Source organism: Pelodiscus sinensis, chromosome 6 (genome assembly GCF_049634645.1).
Source record: "Pelodiscus sinensis isolate JC-2024 chromosome 6, ASM4963464v1, whole genome shotgun sequence".
Lineage (NCBI taxonomy): Eukaryota > Metazoa > Chordata > Testudines > Trionychidae > Pelodiscus > Pelodiscus sinensis.
The window spans coordinates 86,270,337-86,292,049 of record NC_134716.1 but is presented as its reverse complement, the minus strand read 5'-3'; the positions used below and the strand labels follow the sequence as shown (position 1 = coordinate 86,292,049).

Sequence of the window (21,713 nt, the reverse complement as noted above, 5' to 3'; positions counted from 1 at the left end):
TTGTATCTGAATGCATTAAAGTGCAGAATATATTCAGCATTTTTATTTGAAAAAACAAACAGTGACCTCTGAGTCAATTGTTTAAACAGAAAGTGTTTAACATTTGCAAAAGTAACCAAACAAGATAGTATTTTTATTTAAAAGATTTGTTCATATTTCTTTTGGTTTACTTTGTGTAAAGCCAGCTATTTTCTGTGATGAAATACACTTTTGCAAATGGAAATATATGGTGTCTTTTTAAAAATAAAAAGTACATAACCCTCAAACACCATGTTAAATGTCTGATTCCCTCAGAACAGAAGAGTACAAAGAACAGAACAGGTGTGAAAACAAGATACTTAGTGCATGTTGATGGTGATAGCATGTTGATCCAACTTCTTAACCAATGCATGTTTTGAAAAGCAGTTTTGGGTTCTCGGGCATTATATGCTGCTGATAGATATTCAAAGGAGAAGTTTAAAAGTGCATGCAGCACCTTCACTGACCATTATATGGACTAGCCATAGTAATTAGGAAATAGTCTTACAGGCTCATTTGCACATCTGACTTTCACCGGGGTACAGTAAAATTGCTGAGTAGCAGTTGAGGCCAGATTATTGAAATCTATTTTTGGCAGAAAACGTAGCATGATAAAAATGCTACAGTACATAGCTGGTCATAATTTATTAATAAATAAAAAGGTTTTCATTTACCCCTGTCCCCAAAAAATGTTTAATATGTTAAATGCAATTATATTATAATAGAATAAATACCTGTATGTTGAAAAATTTAGGGCACTTTTAAATTCAATTAAGTTGTTTTTTCACGATAGCATGAGACACAATCTGAAAAGGGAAACACTGATATCAAAATTATTATAAAACTATTTCTGTGGTGTAAATGCTCTTTAATCTAGGGTGTGGGTTTTTTTTGTTTTTTGTTTTTTGTGGGTTTTTTTTTTTTTTTTTTTGCTTTTAATAACTTAATTGATGCCAGGTAAGTATTTTGTTAGATTAACATCATTAGTTTTAAAAATAAAAAAAAAGTTCCACTTTTTTCTTGTGAATGTGTTGCTATTTTCAGTATGTTTGAGATTACAAGCTTTGGTCACCCTATGTGTCAGAAACATATAGGCATATTCTGTTTAATCTGTCCTCAATATATCTTTATTAAAGTATTAAAGTTTCTATAACCGCTAAAATGTGTAAATATCCAGTATTTTATCATTTTTGAGATCTTTAGGTAATTGCAAAGTTAAACTTGTATATAAATACAATGTTAACTGAAGTAAATAAAAACTTTACTGAAATTACAAGATTGTGTATTTATTCTTGGTAACACGTTGGAAAATAGTGCTTCATAGTTACTAACTCTAGTATTTGGAAGTAGAAGACTAATTCATACCATTATTTCTTTCATGCATTCATTGTGCAACTTCATTACATATTTGTCAACTTCAGACTAATTATTTTTGTACAGCTCGAGCAGGGCATTGCATCTTGTGATCGTCTTTCTTACTAATAGGATTCTGTCTGCTTCAGCAGGCAGGAATTGAAGGCTTCATGTACAGGATAGAAAAAAAAGTTTTAGTTTGAGTGGTCCATTGTCACTGCTTCTGATAACCAGCAAAAAGAAACAGGAGAAAACGGAACTTAGAATAGAACTGACACCAGGAAAACTGCCCATGAGAAGAGAAAGTATATCTTAGTACTATTGAATTAACTGTGGCAAATCTTGTATTGTTATTCAGAAGCAGAACATTTGTTTGTTCCGCTAGAAATTAACTCGTTGTTTCACATAAATATTAAGAGCAAGTAATGAGAGTAAATTACCATTTTTACAATGTATCTGGTAAATAAATGTTTCTGTAATCTTTAAGTACTTGGACCTTGAATTTGTCATTTTTTGTTGACAAAAACTACTTTTCAGTTTTTATGTAGAGTGGTTACCATTTAAAAAGTCAACATTTGCAAATGTTACCACACTGTTCATTGTGCCTAAAATACTCATTTTTCTCTCTTATTAGAAATAGTAAAGAATTGCATTTCACATATCACTATAGACAAATGGTGGTTTAAGTGAAAAATAGTGATCAGTATGTATATGCTTTTTCAAAAATACTTTTCGAAAGATTAAATAAGTTTAAACTGACACAAAAAGTTAGTGACTGGGCTTATTTGACTTACCTTTTTTTAACTTGCTGAGAGGTTGTTTTTTAACATGCATAACTTCCTCTTTTGCCTACCAAAGCTTCAGTCCTTTTTCTAAAAGGAAAAGGAATACCCATAGCCCAGTATATGCAAATAATTCTACAAATGACACACCACTATTATCCTTGTGCTGTAAGGAGAAATATTCTGACAGGCAAACTTTCATTTTCATGTTTCCAGAGTGCTTGATACAAACAGTGATGAGAAGGGAATAAATTAAAAATGAAAAATACCTAAAAATGAAAAATATTAAAAATAATATGGAAACCATGTTAAACGTACTGTTTAACTATATAAAACAAGTATCATAGATACCATGGTTTTGTAAGTAGTTGTAAACGAGTTTTTTTTCTTTAATGGCAAATGTACTCATTTGTTGTGTTTATTTTTCTGTGTGCATTGGTGTGCTATTTTCTGTCCACATCAAGCCCATTCTAATGGCTGTTAAAATTCCACGCCTAGTGATGTCCCATTGAAAATCTTTTCTGCTTCTACAGGCAACTACCATTTAGAAATTAAACCTGAGATACACAACAGTGTAGTTTTCCACAAATTATTTTGAAGCCATACTGAAGTGTTATGTCATAATAAATGGAATAGATTCCTGCATTATGTTAGGGAACCCTGGTAGAAAAAGTAGGGATATCGCGAGACAAAAACAGCATCCCATAAAGAGTAAACATCCTGCACATAAGTGATTTATTTTACCACTGAAAATATTGAATGATTTTTTGATAGTTAAAAATCTAGTTAAATCACACTTTTGTTAAAATCATAGTTGATTGCATGTCTTATGTGTTAAACATTTGATAAGACTTCTTTTTATCCTAAAAATCAGATAGTCTTTGAATAATCCTACTATAACTACGCTTTAAAATATCTGAATAATTGTACAGAGTGGTCTTTCTGATCATTAATCTTGTATCTGAACATCAGCTGCCTTATTTTGCAACTGAGTTTAGTTTCAGAATGGTATATGCCTTTTGAATATCTATTTCTACTCTAGCTTATTTTGCAATGTAATGATCTTGTGGATATTTAGGGAACAGATTTTGTTTTCCACAGCCCAAAACAGTTTTGCAATTTAACTAGCTCTTTCTTTAATAGTGAAATAAGTCAAATGATTTTCTATTAGACTTCTGCTTTCAATAAGCATTTCCAAATTGGTGTCCAATAGAACAGACATATAATAAATATTGTAATTGAATGCAGACTAACAGATTATGTAAAATAGCATATATTTAGATTCTGCAACAAATACACATTCATGTTTGCCTTAGAGAATTTTTATTCACAATGTTTATCCCCTACCAAGAGTTTTACATAGCACATGTAGAACTGTCTGAACAAAACTGACTTCTGTTGAAGCTTTGGGCTCCATTTACTTTATCATAACATTGACTTTATATCACTTTCAGTTTTTAATAGAAAAGGGGTAAAAAGAGCCAGCCTTGGGGCTATGGAACACTGCAGGAACTCCAACTACAGAGCTTTTTATGTGTGCATTCAGACATAATCTGCTTCTGTGTGTAGTCCCAAGACACAAGTGCTAAGTAAATAAAGAGACTAATAAGACTATTGTTTACATAATTATCACCCTGTCAAAATCAACTTAAGAAATACCAAAAATTACACTGAAGCAAATAGCAAGATGGTGGATAAAACTATGTATTTAATTTTTAAGGTGGTAGTTGTGTAGTTTGGAAAAAGCAAGATTTTACTATTAGAGGAAGAATGGTTAAAATGCTTCTATACGCTGGACAAAAGAGAGATATTGACCTGTAATAGGAAACTTTTGAGAAATGATTGTGTCCTAAATTAGTGTAATGTGTTTTGAGATTTTGATGTGCTTTAAAATAATTTTTTAAAAATTACATCTCATTTAAAAAGAATCTACTTCCTGATTAAGTAGCTAATATTTTAATTAAGTCTGAAGTGAAGTTTTTTGAGTATCTCCTGATAAACTCCCTCTTTTATGTTGATGGTAATTAAAGAGCTCCCTAAGGACCCCAGTAGGCGCTTTGCAAGACCCACGCTAATTGTCAGACATGAGACACTGACCAGTTGGTTTGCTCTTGAATAGCTGACAGCGTGCTGTCAGCCCAGCAGTTTTATTTTTATGTATTGTGAGCTGTTGTCAGGGCTAACTGGGTCCTATTGTGGCTGAAGATGTTGCGCAAATTGAGGCAGATGGCTCTGATTCAGACACGTGTCATTCAGAAAGGGGAAAGGGGATTGGCCCTGCAAAGTGGGGTCACAGTAGGTCACAGACCTGCTCTACACTTGTTAGTGTTTTCAAAAGCACATGTGCAGCAACTTTGTTGTTCTCAACTAACACACATGCACACACAGTGTGGTGCGCGACTTGTGGGAAATGGAAAACTAGGCTGTTGCCATCCTCATCCTTCCTGTCTCTGGGGCCTGGCTGTGCATGCAGAATAAATTAACAGGATTGACAGAAGTTCATTGTGCCTAAAATGGCTTTTCAGTCAATTGCAGTGTTTAAAAGGCCAGTTTTGCTTTTAATTCCATGTAATTAGTGTGTTCTTCATGTCTTGGAATTTAATAATGGAGCATTAGATCTCCTTTTTTTTTTTAAACAGTATTTAGTCAATAGAAAAGTGTGTCAGATGTTCTGGAGATAAATTAAGGGAGAAAGAGCTGATGTTTCAGAAAGATTTGTTTGTTATATAACATTATTTCATATCATATAGGATATTAAGTTTGAGTGATTTAAGTTAATTCATCACTTGATATGCTGATTAAACATTTTCAAAAAGCTGCATTTTAACCAGTTAGAAAATGCATAACATCATCAGTATCATTTTTATGATTAGATTTAATTATTTTGGTATAAAATACTGACAATTATTCTTTAACTATGAGCATGATTGGGGGTTTTAAATTATTGGTGCACAGTGGAATACTTTCTTTCCATTGAAGGTACAGTGTGTTAATACACAAAACTAGAGTCTAAAAAATAATTTTCCTTTAAAGGGACTTTCTTGTCCATAATACTAAACAAAGAATCTTGCATTAAAGAATCTTTGTGTCCTTATTAAATAATACAAATTCAAATAAAGCTGTTTGCGCAGCAGTGAACAATTCCTTTTTTTGAGGAATGTGTAGGGGAATTTCCAGTTGTCTCCCTGTACTGAATTACATTTAAAAAGTTTGAAATTTAAACTCATTTAACACTACCAGATTTTGGGTTTATATGAATGCATTCATGATTTTTTTTCCTTCCTCCAGGTTTGCAGCTAAAACTGTACACAGTGGGTCATTGATGCTAGTTACAGTGGAGCTGAAGGAAGGCTCTACAGCACAGCTCATCATAAACACTGAGAAAATGGTGATTGGTTCTATTCTACTGCGGGAGCTGAAGCCTGTCCTGTCCCAGGGGTAACCTGCTTACATCTGGACTTCAGAATCTGGCACACAACAAAAGTGCCTGGCATCCACTACTGCTGCCTTTCATTTATAATAATAGCCCTTCCATCTGGCAGTGGGGGAAGAATACACTCTTGACATTCTTGTCTTCTGCTTTAGAATGCTAGTGTGTATCTGTCATGTATGCAAGGTTTTTTTTCTTTTCTGCTTGTTAACCAAAGAACATGTATTTTACTGTCATTTATCTATACTCTTTAAAGTATTTCCCAGTTGTTCTATCCTGGTACTTCCTCTCTCTTTCCTCCTCCTCTCCTCAACTTTTTCCTGCTATAAAACAGCTATTTGATCATAAAATTTGGAGAAAATCAGCTAGAAAAGAGAGACTCCAACAGAATATAAGGTACAAATTACAGGATGGATTTGTTGTATGAGATGTGCAAAAGGGCAATAGACTTATTAGAGTACATTATTGTCTAAGCTTGCATATTTGTTGTTAGTAATTTTCAGCTACTGCCAAATTGTCAAATATTTCCAAATGTTAAGATTCCAGTAAAATAATGTTATGAATGGACTCTCTTTGCTTTTGTTTTCGTAGGGAATTGACTCTATATTATTAGTGATACATAAATCCTACCCATTTTGAAGTAAATACCGTGTGAGGTTGCTTAAAGCCTGACCTTTTGGGGTGGGGGGACAGATAATTGGGCAGGGAGATTGGGATGGGATTGGGAAGGGAGAAATTCGTCTCCTTAATCAGCAAGGTAGACTGCTGTGCAGCCCTCAGCCCACCATGCCCACCAGACTTCTACCTATGATCAGGAATATAATGTCTCAGCACCTTTGTGTTCTTGGTACATAACATACTAGGTTTGTATCATTGTGGACCAGTGGTCTTAAATCAGCTCATCCCTAACATGGCTTCTAGCAGCAGTTTATCTGGATCCACTGCAAAGAATATTTCCACAATATACAGAGGGTCAGCAATCAATTCTGCACTGTAGTGACTTCCTACTGTAAAAAATCAGTGATTTTTGCGGAAATACTATGCTGCTCCCGTTCGGGCAAAAGTCCTTTTGCGCAAAAGGGCCAGTGTAGACAGCTCAGCTTTGTTTTCTGCAAAAAAGCCCCGATAGCGAAAATGGCGATCAGGGCTTTTTTGCGGAAAAGCGCGTCTAGACTGGCACGGACGCTTTTCCGCAAAATTTGCTTTTGCAGAAAAGTGTCCATGCCAATCTAGATGCTCTTTTAAGAAAATGCTTTTAATGGAAAACTTTTCCGTTAAAAGCATTTCCGGAAAATCATACTAATCTAGATGTAGCCGAAGTGTTTCGGGGAATCATATGTCAGGGATCACTGTCTGATTTGAAAGCATCTCTGCCACCCTTTGAGCCTTTCCACTATGAATGGGTACCAAGCACTTCAACCTTTGGTACCCATAGTGCTTTGGCTATGTTGACTCCACAGTACTGACAGACTTGTCAGGCTTCCAAGGAAATGTCTAGGGGAGAGAGATCCCTGATATCAAAATCCAGCAGCCATGCAGGCAAAGGTAGTTGAATGTCCTTGAAGCTGAGGCACTCATTAAAACAGTCTTCTACTCAGGCTAGGTCAAAACTAGCTGCTGAACCTTAAATCTCAATGATGCTGTCAAAATCAACCCGTCAACGGAAGGCGATCTTGGTGATGTTGACTCCAGAGACTTAATGTAATAGCAAGAAACTTATTATGCATCTTGGTACTGGTCCTGTTGACTGTGCAGGGGTCTTGTCACTCAGCATCAACAACCTGCATTGCTGGCTTCAGCATTACAGCATTTAGTACCATCTGCGTCTTTAGTTATCTGAGTGCATGAAAATACATTGTTATCTAGGGAAAAGCAAGCAATGAATTCTCTAGTGCCATCATTTCTGTGTGCAAAAGGCTGTTCTGTGTAGTGTTTCAATAGTGATACGTGAAACACCAGGTAAATCTTCTGAAAGTGGGGTAGTTGGAGTTGAAAAGTGGCTGGAAACCTGTCACAGGAATTTAAAAGTACCCAGAAACTGATAGTTCAGCTTCTGAACAGGTTGGTCTGTGTGGAAGAGCTCTGTGGAGAGCCACAGCTTTTGCCCTACTGTGCAAGTGGGGTATTGTTGACAGTGCTTATCCACATACTGCTTATATTCTGCTCTTGCCTTTTCCATATACTTGGTCACTTCTTCATGCACCTACCAAATCTGCTGCGCCAGGTCTGAGGCAGCTAGGTTAGAAAAGGACATGGGTAATTATAGGTGGAATTTGGAATAATTGGGGGAGGGAAGAGGTATGGTCTGCATTGTAGTAGTCAAACCCTCATAAGGGAGAACTGAGGACCAATCCTCCTGGTGTTGGTGGTAGTAGCATTACAGACATTGATGAAGAATCTGGTTGGTCCTTTCAGCCTGGCTGTTGGTACGTGGGTGGTAAGCAGAGTAAAGACATGTGCAGACTCCCATCAGGCATAGAGCCTTGCACCAGAATCAGGCCATGATATGAGATCCCTAACGGAGGTGATGCATTCTGGAAGGCTGTGGAGGTAGACTACTTGTCTAATCCATGTCTCGTCTGCAGGGGTGAGGCTTGTGCAAGAGATGAAGTGGACCATTTTAATAAAGTGTTCCAGTAATGACACAATGATTATATAAATTTGTTGTACTCTGGTAATTCTACAGTAAAATCTATGGCAATGGCAGGCCATTGTCAAGTTGGAAGAGATCACAGGGCCTTGTAGCATAGGATCTTAGTAGGGCACAGGCACACAGGAGACAGTGAACCGCTGTAGTTTTAGGGGCATCCAGGGCCACCAAAAGAAGAGAGCTATTAGTCTTTGGGTCTTGAAGTATCCCAAGTGTCCTGCTAGGGGGAAATTGTGGACATTTCCACACAGATATGGTTCCTTCCCAGAAGGCATGTGTTGCCTGTTGATAATTTTGTTTATTAGGCAGAATTTCTGAGCCAGAGGCAGAGCATATCAATCTGAGTATATCCTTGTGATATGCTGCACTGAAAACCTCACAGGAATGAGGGAAAAGGTTCTTGGCTGGGGCCTTGTAGGTTGGTTCTGTATCTTCAGGAAAGGGCTGTCCACACCTTGCCTTTTTTTTGTTCTGGGATGGTATGTGATGCAATTAAATTGTAAGCTGAATATGAGCCACCAAAGACGCATGCTGTTGGTTTAAGCTTTTCACCCTATGTAGCTATTCCAGGTTTTTATGGTTAGTGAATACTGAGCTGCTTCCAGGTGATGATGCCATTCTGCAAAAGCAGTTTTTATTATGAGTTCCTTGTCAAATATTTCATAGCTGAGCTCTGTGGAGTGAGCTTACTTGAATAGTAGGCACTCTTGTTTTGAGACTGTAAGTTGCAGAGAGAGGACAATCCCAATTGCTGCACTGGAGACATCAGTTTCTGCAACTTGGGAATCAGAGGTAGTGGGTAATGAGTCCTGATAATTATCTGATTTAATGAGTAGTAGTCCACACGGAGTTGGAGGCTGCCATCTTCCTTCTTGAAAAACAGGGCAAGTGTGCCAGCCAGCGAGGTCGATTGCAGGTAAACCCGTAGGTAGGCCAAGATCTCCTGGAGATATTCTTGAAGTGCCATCAGTGCAGGTTTTGACATGGCATACATTCATTCAAATGGTGTATTGGTTCTTGGCTATAGCTCTATTGGACATCCATAGTCCCGGTGTGAAGGTAGGGTTTCTGCATTCTTCTTTTCAAAAACATCAGCATCGTCTTGGTATTTTGAGGAAAGTGCTGAGGTAGCTTCAGCAGTAGGTTCTGCCTGAATAGTCACCCTAACATGAAACTCATGAGGTTCTGATGTGGGGACAGGGTCTACCGATTCCCAACAATACATCCAACAAAACTCTGCTGGTTAACAGATTTCCTATGCTTGCCACCAAATGAGCAGGTTGCCTCCAAATGAGCCAGGTAGGAGATACGGAGGATTGGGGGAAATGTGGAAAATTGATCATACCAAATGGTAAACATTTCTTGATACCACTGAATTACAGTGTCTAATGTTGTTTCCTCCATTATTGTACCAGGAGGCAAGGGGGAATAGTCAGTAATCTCTAAAAGGTCTGGCATGGCCGTGCATTGTAGGAAAATCTGCAGTATCTCAGCTGTAGCTGTTTGTCAGAAGGAGCCATGAACAGTCTATATCCACCTGCACTGACTCAGAGGCAGTGGGGAAAGTCAAAGTACCTGGATTGGGGCATTGCCAGTCCCCCCTTTTTCCTCCTGTCATTCCTTTTAACTGATTGCCTATATGGATGGTGAGATCCACGAGAGAATCCAGATTTGCAGGTGTCTCTAACCAGAGGAATTAATCTTTAATTTCTTCTTGCAGGCCCCACTGAAACTAGTACCTCTGTGCTGCCTTGTTCCAGTTTGCATCCTCTGTGAGGAGGCAGAATTGTGAGGCATAGGACGTAATGGTGTACTACTCTTGTTGGGGTTTCCTTAGTTCAGCCTCCACCTTTCAGTTTGGTGCAGGTCATCAGATAATACCAACATGACTTGGAGAAGGACCGCCCAGTTCAACAATATGGGGCTGTTGCATTCAAAGAAAGGGGAGGCCCATCTAATGCATCCCCAGACAGCAGGCTGATGAGCAGACTCATTTTTGCATCATCATTAGTATAGGATTGATGCTTTATCGTGAACAGGAGGTGGCACTATTTTAGAAAACCCTTGAATTGCTGGTGATTAACTTCAAACCATTCCTTCAGCTGAATTGGAAAACAAGACTGCAATCCATGTCTGGAGAACAACATTTTCAGCACACAACTGCGTAACTTGCTCCTACAATATCTAGTTCTCCAAGGTCAGCTGGATGACATGGTCCTGCAGGGCTTAGTTGTCTTCCAGAAGGTGAGTAGCCCACTTAACCATGTCCAGTGCTTCCAAAGGGTCGGCCAGGTCCATTCTGCTGGCACTGAGCTCATTCCTGTGGCCTAAATGGTCCATGAAACTGTCATGACTGGGGCATGAGTGATTTGACCTAGTGGTTGGAGCAGGAGTCAGGAAGCAGGCCAGGTAATATTCCAGGAGGTCATAGGTCATTGAAAGCAAGCCAAAGAGCAAAACAAAGAGGCAGATGGTAGCCAAAGTAAAATTACCAGGTAATCTGTAGCAAGAACAGGTATTTCAAGGGAAACAATTGGAAGCCAGGGAGATTCCAGTAGCATGGACCACCTGTTCTTGTTCTGAATTTATGTAGATACTGTGGGCCTGTTGAGACTCCCAGCATTCTGCCAGTCAGATTCCAGGTCTGGAGTCATTTGTCACAGCTCAACTTCTATTCTGGCAACTCTTAGCAGCTTGTTGGGTGGCAGGCTGGAACTTACTAGTGTCTAAAGAGCCCTGTGGTTCAAGGCCTATGGTCCTTGATACAGACAGAAGGATAACACTCCAGTGGATCTCCCTATGAAAGTGCCAGAGAAGGCTCCACCTCAGCCAGTTTTGGCTTTGTCCTCTTCATCATCACATGAAGCAGTGATTTTAGAATATTCTTCACCCCCACCTTATGATTATAAAGCCCATCAGTACATTTTAAAGAGAGTGGTAGCCACCACGGACATCCAAGTGGAGGAGATTCACAAGCTGTCCCATAGGCTTATTGACATTATAGCTATAATAGAACCTTCTCAGATACACTTGCACATAATGACCTTTTCCTAGAGCTCACCAAGGTTCTGTGGCAGACTCTGGCTTCCTTCTACATCAAAGAGAGCTGAGCATAGATATTGCACAGAACTATCAGGGGTTCAGTCATTTCTATGCTCATCTCCCGCTGAGGTCCTTGGTGATCTCAGCTGCCAACAACAGACTGCCAAGGCCAGCAGGCTTCTACCTCTAAATCAAAGAACACAAAAAAAATGTGACTTGTGTGGCAGAAAGCTTTATTTTATGGCTGGCCTGCAGCTCAGAATCACTAATCAGCAGGCTTTGCTGGGGTACTCCAACTTTTTAATCTCTGGGACAGTAAATCAAAATTTAGAGAGAATATACCAGAGGTTAAGACACAAGCATTTCTTGGTTTGGTGGATGAGGATAAATTAGTGAATAGAATCACATATCAGGAAAGTTTGGATGTTGCAGTTCTAGGACTGTGCCATCAGCCATTACAATGCACTAGGATGTTCATTACTTCAGTCCAACAGACCATAAAGGACCTATCCTATGAGGAGTCATTGCTCTTCTCTGAGCAGAATGATAACTAATTGCATTGTCTTAATGATTCCAGGGTGATACTCAAATCTTTAAGCACAAATAACTCTGCCCCAGGGAAAAAGCACTTTAATTTTCAGCAGCCACAGTGCTCTCCTGTTTTCATACCTGGCCACTAAGACCTTGCAAGAAAAAAGAGCCGCAATTATAGGAGAAGTTCACTCCCTTCTGCTACAACAGCTCCTCGTTCATCTAGACAGCCTAGGAATAAATATTTTGAAACATCAGTCAAGGACACTATGCCAGCCTCCAGAATGATAGCCTCTCCTGTTTGCCATCCATCTATCCCACTAAGTACTTGGTCTCAAAAGTAAGTTCTCCTTTGGGAAGTTTCAGTCTCTTCTCCACTTGGGAGCCACAGAGGAAATTCCTCCATTACAGAGGGGAAAATTAAAAAAACAAAAGGATGTCAGACTTTTTCTAGACCTGTGTCAATAACCCTAGTCTCTCAGGAGCCATGATAGACTTCTTCACCTCAGGCTGTAACTAGTCATCTGATGGCTTGGATAACTCCATGGCAAATCCCTAAGGAAGAGGTTTATTCATAGGGAGTTCAGGATGTCCTTTAAGCTTCTGGGAGCAGTGCCATGAGTAGTTCCTGTTCTGCGTGTTGAGTAGCCCTGCACTATGTTAAAGATGGAGAATTCAGAGAGAGAGAGAGAGAGAGAACGCAAATTGGGAGGACCTTTGAAAGTTTCAGGCAAATAGCAATTGCAGTGAACAGAGAAAATAGGAATGGTTCATTGTGCTGCTAAGGGAATACAGTATAAATCAAGGGAAAGGGTATTATTGCTATATAACTCAAATAGATTATACCTCACTCTAGAGGACTGTATACACTCATAATAGTGTCATTCAGAAGCACCACTATAATTAAAGATCTTTGGCATTTCTATTATTAACCCTACTTTTCTGGGCTTTGTAACTTGGATTTTTTTTCCAGATCAATATCTGGTTGAAATTTGATACACATATTGTAAATCCAGATGACTTTTTTTTCCCAATTCAACTATCCCAATTGGTAGCTTGGGAGAAGATGCTTTGTGTAGAACTGTTCACAGCTTTAAATACTTTTTTGTGTTGAAATAGAAATCTTTTCAGACATTTCATCCATATTGTAAAATAAGTCTTGTATATAAAACATATATTTTATCATATTAAAGACAGCTTGTATGAAATCTGCTGCTTTCCAAAATATTTTTGGTTATTTTCTTCCATATTTCTCGTAATTTGTGGGGGGAAACTACAGGTTATTAGATTTGAAGCAAATGAGCACTAGTCAGTGAAAGTTTAATTTTTTTGGCCCGATTGCTAAAAAGGTACAAAACTGTATTAATTTAACAGCAAGGAAATGACTTAGTCACTCTTTCAGCTGTGTGTGTTACAGAGCATATATGTAACACCGTCTGCTGTTCTAAGATTCAGTCAAATGTGCAATCATTTTTAACAGGTTACCAGTGATGCACAGCCAAAGTGTTAGGGTTAGAAACTGGATAAGGCTGCTAAGAAAAAGAACTGAGAGAGTTTAGTTTTTACTTTATTATGCCTGGTGCATCAATCGGGTAGTTTGTTTAAAAATATGAAGGAGACAAAACTGAACCTGGCAGAGCATATTCATTGATCAATTTGGATACTGGAAACTGAATGAAAAAGTGCAATTCAAACTCTATTACCATAATCCTGGGAGGAGAGAAAAAGGTGAACAATGAATTTAACTGCAGTTGTATTAACCTCAATTATTTATTATGCCCAAGGATACATAGTTTCAGCAACCTAATTTTCAGGTATGCTTCCCTTTTTAATTTTTTCTGATTATTCAAAGTGGCCCCAAGGTTCTGATCAGGTACACCAAAAGCATGCCAATCGGCACTAATTATTGATGTGTAGAAAAGTGCAAGCAGCCCAAACTTCAGAGATTTGGTGTGCATCCACCCAGTTTCCTAATACTCATCCTCAAGTTCAGGAGATGAAAGAATCCTCCGCCTTTAGATACCGCATCTTTTTGAAAGAAGAAACACTGGCCTCACCGGTAGATTTTAAGTCTGAACTAGTTTAGATTATCTTCTTTCAAAGACTGCACCACATATTCAACTAGTTAATAAATGACTTGTGCTGCGTGTACAGGTTCTTCTTTGAGTGCTGGTCCCATGTGTATTCCATCTGAGACCAGAAAATTGTGCAAGTAAAGAACCTAGTAATATAAGCAGACATAGAATAATCCAGACAGCAACACCTGCACCCTGGATCTTCTGGTGGTCAGCATGGAGGATATAAGGGTAGGTATGGACTGATCACCTCTCCAGTTCCTTCTTACTGCACATGGCCTAAGTTGGAATCCTCTGTCTGGAGTTATCCTTCCATCGTCTTCATCTCTGTAAATATTATTGTACATGGTGTTAGTGTTTCTAAGTGTTAATATCGCTTAGTTTTTCCCTTCCTGGGAACCCTCTCCACTTCCTCTTTCAGGAATAGGGCTGTGCTCAGAATTGCAGGATTTAAGAGTCTCTTGTGCCTCTCCTCTTTGTCAATGACAACTACCAGAGCTGCCTTTATTGTCTTGGGGAATCACATTTCTCCACCAAGTGCAGTATCTGTCACTCCTTGCCACCCCAGAGCCGACAGGGATGAGAGCTCTGAATAAGAAAGCACCTCTTGGAAAGAATCATAGAATCCTAGGGCTGGAAGAGACCTTAGGTGGTCATCGAGTCCAGCCCCCTGCCCAAAGCGGGACCAATCCCAACTAAATCATCCCAGCCAGGGCTTTGTCAAGCTGAGACTTAAAAACCTCTAGGGATGGAGATTCCACCACCTCCCTAGTTAACCCATTCCAGTGCTTCACCACCCTCCTAGTGAAATAGTTTTTCCTAATATCCAACCTAGATCCCCCACTGTAACTTAAGGGCATTGCTCCTCGTTCTGCCACCCGTCACTACTGTGAACAGCCTTTCTCCATCCTGTTTAGAACCTCCCTTTGGAAGGCTGCTATCAAATCTCCCCTCACTCTTCTCTTCTGCAGACTAAACAAACCCAAATCCCTCAGTCTCGCCTCATAGGTCATGTGCTCCAGCCCCCTAATCATTTGGTTGCCCTCTGTTGGAACCTCTCCAATGCATCCACATCTTTTCTATACTAGGGTCAGGGGGTAGAACTGGATGAAATACTTCAGATGTGGCCTCATCAGTGCCTTATAAAAGGGAACAACAGTTTCTCTAGATCTGCTGGCAATGTGCCTCCTAATACACCCTAGTGTACCATTAGCCTTCTTGGCTACAAGGACACACTGTTGACTCTCATCCAGCTTCTCATCCACTGTAATCCCCAGGTCCTTTTCTGCTGAACTGCTACTTAGCCAGTTGGTCTCCAGTCTGTAATAATGCTTGAGATTCTTCCTTCCCAAGTATAGGATTCTACACTTGTCCTTGTTGAACCTGATCAAATTTTTGGCCCACTCCTCGAATTTGTCTAGATCACTCTGGACCCTCTCCCTATCTTCGAGCGTATATACCGCTCCCCCAGCTTAGTGTCATCTGCAGACTTGCTATGGGTGCAATCCATCACCTCATCTAGGTCATTAATAAAAATGTTGAACAAAACCGGCCCTAGAACGAATCCTTGGGGCATGCCGCTTGAAACTGACTGCCAACCAGACATCAAGGTGTTGATCACTACCTGTTGGGCCCAACAATCTAGCCAACTTTCTATCTATCTTAAAGACCATTTATCCAATCCATACTTCCTTAATTTGTTGGTAAGAATATTGTGGGAGACAGTATCAAAAGCTTTGCTAAAGTCGAGGTATGTCACATCCACTGACTATCCCATGTCCACAGAGCAAGTTACCTCATCACAGAAGCTAATCAGATTGGTCAGGCATGACTTGTGCTTGATGAATCCATGCTGACTATTCCTGATCGCTTTTCCCTCTTCCAAGTGCTTCAAAATGGATTCTGGGGGGATCCCCTCCATGATTTTTCTGAGGACTGAGGTAAGGCTGAAGTAAATTCTCTGGATTGTCCTTCTTCCCTTTCTTAGAGACTACATTTGTCTTTTTCCAATCATCTGGCACCACTCCCTATCTCCATGAATTTTCAAAGATAATGGCCAAAGGCTCTGCAATAACATTTGCCACCTCCCTCAGTATCCTCGGATGTATTAAATCCAGATCCAGGGATTTGTGTATGTCTAGCTTGTCTAAATTGTTCTTAACCTGAAAGAGCCATGAGATCCTAGTCACATCCTTGAGCAGTTCTTGCCTGATGTTTCATTACTCCAGTCCAACAGACCATAAAGGACCTATCCTTTGCGGAGTCATTGCTCTTCTCTAAGCAGAATGATGACTAATTACATAGATCCTTGAGCAGTGCACCTTCAGAAATACGCTTTGGAGCAAGGGACAGATCAGATAAACCTAAAAAACCTGCTGTCTTAGACTTCTCATGAGAGTAAAGAGCATTCCCATAAAGATAACAGTTTATAATCCTACTTCCAGGAGAAGGGAATCCTTCAAAGCCATCCAATCAGGTGAGTCTGCACACAGGTCCCAAGGACTGACTTCTGCCTAAGGGCTAACTATGCTGCCACTTTACTGCACTGGAACTTTCTCGCTCAAGGGTGTGAAAAAACTTGCACACACACCAAGCACAGCATATTATAGCACTGTAATACACCAGTTTAAACAGGCTCCCAGCACTGGAAGCCAGGCTTCCAGCTCTGTTGGCTACTGCCTTCATGGAGGCGGTTTACCTAGCTCTCCCAGCATTGGTGCCATGATCACACTGCTGCGGCAGCACTTACATTCGATGGTATAGACAAAGCCTAAGCCTCCAAAGCATGAAAGGAGAGCATGCAGGAGCAAAGCTCAAATGATGCTGACACTGGTGTTGACCATGACCTCTAGCAAGCCAAAGGACCACCCATAACTAAGAGCCCCAGATGGAAGATCCACTCTCCAACAGAACCAGATCAATCCTGTAAGAATTCACCAAACGTCAGCAGAACAAAAGACCCCTTGTACCTCCAAGCAAAAGGAGACACGTACTACCACAGAGGGTATTTCTCATTTTAAGACGTTTTGATGCTTGAAGAAGATAGCACCTCAGGGAGAAGAACTTATCCCCCTGGTCTGTCCACAAGTGAGTGCTTCTTCTCACTGGCATCTGCCAATGGATCCAGATCCAGCCTTCCTGTTGACTGACTCTGATGTCCAGGAAGAACCATCACCTCCTCAACCCAAGGAGCTTAGTTTAGTGAAGGTTTCAAGAGTTTCTTGGACCACCCTTCCACCCACACATTTATGCTGGTACTCAATGGGTCATCATCCCCAAACAACCTTTGATCTTTCATACTAGCCCTGATGGAATCCATGGTTTTCTTATTCATGATACCTCAGACTTATGCACTACATCAGAGAGTCAAATCATCCCTCTTCTCCTCAACAGCAGCAGACAGCTCCACAGGAATATGTGGAGGAGGAAGATAAGTTTGATCCAGGCATATCATCTTCCTTACCCAATGAGGCATTTGCCCCATCTTCCACATCCTCACCTGGCAACTATAGGCAGTATTAAGAACCATTACATGGAGTGGTAGCAGAATTTCAGATTCCATTAGAAGTTCAACATATGCATCACAAGCTCTTAGATACCCTGCAGCCCACCTGCAGCCCACCAGATCCAATCAGCTGTCCTGGTGGATGAGGCCATTATGGAACCAGCTAGAGTAGAAAGGCATACACTGGCAGCCTATATCCATATGCCTAAATGGGACGAGATGTCACGTTATGCCTGTAAAAAGGACAGAATTCTTGTTCATTCACCTCACCCCAAACTCGCTAGACTGTTAGTGAAATATATGATTTTATGAACTACTCAAAATTTCTGGAGCTCAAAAATAAACTCCCCCAAAGGACAGAGCCCAATTCCAAGCCATTTTGGGGAAATTATATTTGTGGCTAAAACCTCATTGCAAGCTGCAGTGTATGCAGCCATTACTCACTCCAGATGTTATGTAGCAACCACATCTCGCTGTGGTGTCATAGCTTGATTCTTCAAGGTTCCTCAGGGAGATTCAGAGTGCCATTGAGGACTTGCCCTTCTTAGCTCTCTGCAGGTCCACCTAGAAGCAATCAGTACATTCCATTGTCTGGTAGACAGTTCTTCTATGTTTATTCACCAGATAACTACCAGGTTCCTAAAAAGGTGCCATTTAGAACCTTCCCACTAGCAGTGAAGCCAATACCACAGTGGAGATCTCAGTCTCATACTTTCAACACGTACCATTCCACCTTTTGAATCATTGGTCATGTGCTCAAGGTCACACCATTCTATGAAGGTTGCCTTTCTCTTAACCATTTTGTTGACCTGGAGGGGTGTGAGCTGCAGGCCCTTGTGGCTGCCCTGCCATATGTTATATTTCATAGAGAACATGTTTCTTTCTTGACGTCTGAAATTCATCTCAGATAAACCAAAGAAGGGTCACTCTAGCTAATGATGTGTAAAAAATATAGTTAGGAAGGCCAAAAAGGAGTTTCAAGAACAGCTAGTCAAAAATTCAAAAGTAATAGCAATTTTTGTAAAGTACCTCAGAAGCAGGAAGCCTGCTAAGCAACTGGTGGGCCCACTAGATGATCAAGATGCTAAAGGAGCTCTCAAAGATGATAAGGCATTGCAGAAAAACTAAATAAAGACTTTGCTTCAGTCTTCACGGCTGAAGATGTGAGGGCGATTCCCAAACCTGAGCCATTCCTTTTTGGTAACAAATCTGAGGAACTGCCCCACTGTGAGAAGTCATTAAAGGAGGTTTGGGAACAACTTGATGAACTAACCAGTAAATTAAGTCACCGGGACCAGATGGCATTCACCCAAGAGCACTAGAAGACATCAAATGTGAAATTGCTCAATTACTAATTGGGGTTTTTAATCTATCACTTAAATCAGCTTCTGTACCCAATGACTGGAAGATAGCTAATGTGATGTCAAATTTTAAAAAGGGCTCTAGAAATGATCCTGACAATTAGAGGCGGGTATATCTAACTTCATTAACAGGCAAACTGGTTGAAACTATAGTAAAGAACAGAATTGTCAGACACACAGATGCACATAATTTGTTGCGGAAATGTCAACATGCTGTTTTGTAAACTCATGCCTTACCAACCTATTAGAATTCTTTTGAGGGGCTCAACAAGACAATGTGCACCAGAGGGATCTAGTGGATATAATGTACTTAGATTTCTAGAAAATCTTTGACAAGGTCTCTCACCAAAGGCTCTTAAGCAAAGTAAGCTGTCGTGGGATAAGAGGGAACATCCTCTCATGGGTTGGCAAATGGTTAAAAGATAGGAAACAAAGGGTAGGAATAAATCCTCAATTTTCAGAATGAAGAGGCATAACCAGTGGAATCTTCCAGGTCTCTCTTCTGGGATCTGTCCTAGTTAACATATTGTTAAATGATCTGGAAAAAGGGATAATCGGGTGGCAAAATTTTCAGATAATACAAAATTGCTCAAGATAGTTAAGTCCACAGCAGACTGCAAAGAGTTTCAAAAGAATCTCTCAAAACTGGGTGACTGGGAAACAAAATGGCAGATGAAATTTAATATTGATAAATGCAAAGTAATGCATATTGGAAAACATAATTCCAACTTTATCTGTATAAATGATGGGATCTAAGTTAGCAGTTACCACGTAAGAGAGGGATCTTGAAGTTATTGTGCATTAACTTGAAGTCAAATCCTCTGAATGTGCATTGGCAGTCAAAAACATCCAAACCAAATGTTGGGAATCATTAAGAAAGGAATACATAATAAAACAGAAATATCTTATTGCCACTATGTAAATCCATGGCACCACTTGCATCTTGAATACTGTGTGCAGATGTGGTCACCTAATCTCAAAAAGATTTATTGGAATTGGAAAAGGTCCAGAAAGGGGCAACAAAAATGATGAACAGTATGAAACAGCTTTTGTATGAGGAGAAATTAAGACTGGGACTGGAAAAGAGACGTAAGGGGGATATGATAGAGGTCTATAAAATCATGACTGTCTTGGAGAAAATAAAAGACAGGACTATGCAGCACTTTAAAGACTAACAAGATGGTTTATTAGATGATGAGCTTTCGTGGGCCAGACCCACTTCCTCAGATCAATATGTGGAAGAAAATTGGCACGACCATATATACCAAAGTGATACAACCAAAAAAAAAGTGAACACATATAAAAATGATGAATCAGGTTTAAAAACAGGAGGGGTAAGGGGGGAAGGCTAGTGTCTGTGAGGTAATGACATAGGGGTGATAATTGGGGAAGCTATCTTTGTAATGGGTAAGATAATTAGCATCTTTGTTAAGACCCATACGCAAAATGTCAAATTTAAGCATGAATGACAGTTCTGAGGCTTCTCTTTGAAGTCTGGAGTTAAAATCTCTGAGATGTGAGTCACTGAGTCTTCTGTGATGAAGATGGCTCAGAGTCTGTTAAGAGATTCAAAACTAAAGTATTGTTATGCACAATAAATTAAGAGATAGAAAACAGCTGCCAAAGGGAGTGTTGTCTTTTTAAGGGAGACTAGATCCTGTGTTGCTCTTCTAGGTTTCCTCCTCAAACAAGGACATTCTGGGAGCTGCAGTTCCCAGATAGCTTAGGAACTGTCGACCTGAAAAGAGACAAGGATTTAGTAACCTCCCTTTCTTTAATGTGCTGGAGACCAGCAGGGTGGCAAGACTTGTTGTGGGTCTTTTGGCTAAGAGCACTTGTCAGGGAATAGGATGAAGTAAAGAGACTAGAAAGGCACTTGAGAGGAAAGTAAACAATAGGGGAGACTGAAGAAGCTGGTGAAACAGGCTTGGAGAAAGGAACACAGACAGAAGGGTAAAGAACCTTTAGATGGAACAGGTGGGAGGTGAAAGAGAAGGGAGAGGGGAATTCTGTGGTCTTTATCACTGAACCCTCTCCCTTCTGAACTGGCAGATTGAACTGGGAGCCTGTCAGCAAAGGGTTTTTTGAAATACCCTTGTTATGCTAGAGAATTAGATGTAACCAAGGCCAAGGAGAGGATGTGAGAATTTCAGACTCTGGAGAGAGACTTGTGTAAACTCAGCAAAGAATGTCTTGTAACTATGATCTGCTTCTGTAGTCTCATTACCTTGTAAGGGGTAGGGAATTAAACTACTCCACTAACAGCAAAACTGTGGTATGGCTGTGTCTGCATGGTAATAGGTTAGAAACTCTGCTACAGAAGGAATAAATGCATAATTTTTAACATGGGAAAAATTCTTTAGTTAAGACTAGAGAACACTAGGCAAAAGGGTCACACAATGTTAGATGACATTCATAGTTGATAAATGTGAGCTAATGCATATTAAAAGGCCTAGTTTATTCTTTGATTTGCTTTTTAAAAAGTGAACTACTTATACACAATGCTTGGTTTGTAACCACTCAGGCTACATCTAAACTGCAGGCTTTTTTTGGAAGAAGATTTTCTGGAAGAGATCTTCTGAAAAAACTTCTTCTGAAAGAGAGTCCACACTGCCAACGCGCATCAAAAAAACAATCTGCTTTTTGGAAAGATAGCACCCACACTGAATGGACGCTATCTCGCATTTAAGCTGTGATTACTATGGACGGAGTGGCCACAAGGGCACCTGTGCTTTTTCCTCTTTCCTCTTGTTTTGAAAGAACTCCCTCTTCCCTGTCCACACAGCCTTTTTCCAAAGAGCTCTTTCAGAAAAAGGCTTCTTTCTTGTAGAAAGAGGTTTAGCAATGTCGGAAAACCCCCTCTGTTGTTTCGATTTTTTTTCCCGAAAACACAATTGCAGTGTGAACGCAAGTGAAGTTTTTTTGGAAGAAGAACCATTTTTCTGGAAAAAAAAAAAAAAAACACT

The 21,713-nt window shown here is 39.8% G+C and overlaps 1 protein-coding gene and 1 long non-coding RNA gene across 2 annotated transcripts in view; one reads left to right on the top strand and one right to left on the bottom strand.

Moving 5' to 3' along the window:
- Positions 1-6,150, top strand: part of AP3B1 (adaptor related protein complex 3 subunit beta 1) — a 309,804-nt gene extending 303,654 nt beyond the window's left edge. The window contains exon 27 of the mRNA XM_006119130.4: positions 5,442-6,150. Within this exon, the coding sequence (XP_006119192.1) occupies positions 5,442-5,595 (154 nt within the window). The 3' untranslated portion in view covers positions 5,596-6,150. The remainder of the gene's footprint in view (positions 1-5,441) is intronic.
- The window catches only part of LOC112545126 (uncharacterized), a 108,974-nt gene that overhangs the window by 36,154 nt on the left and 51,107 nt on the right, over positions 1-21,713 (bottom strand). The window lies entirely within an intron of this gene.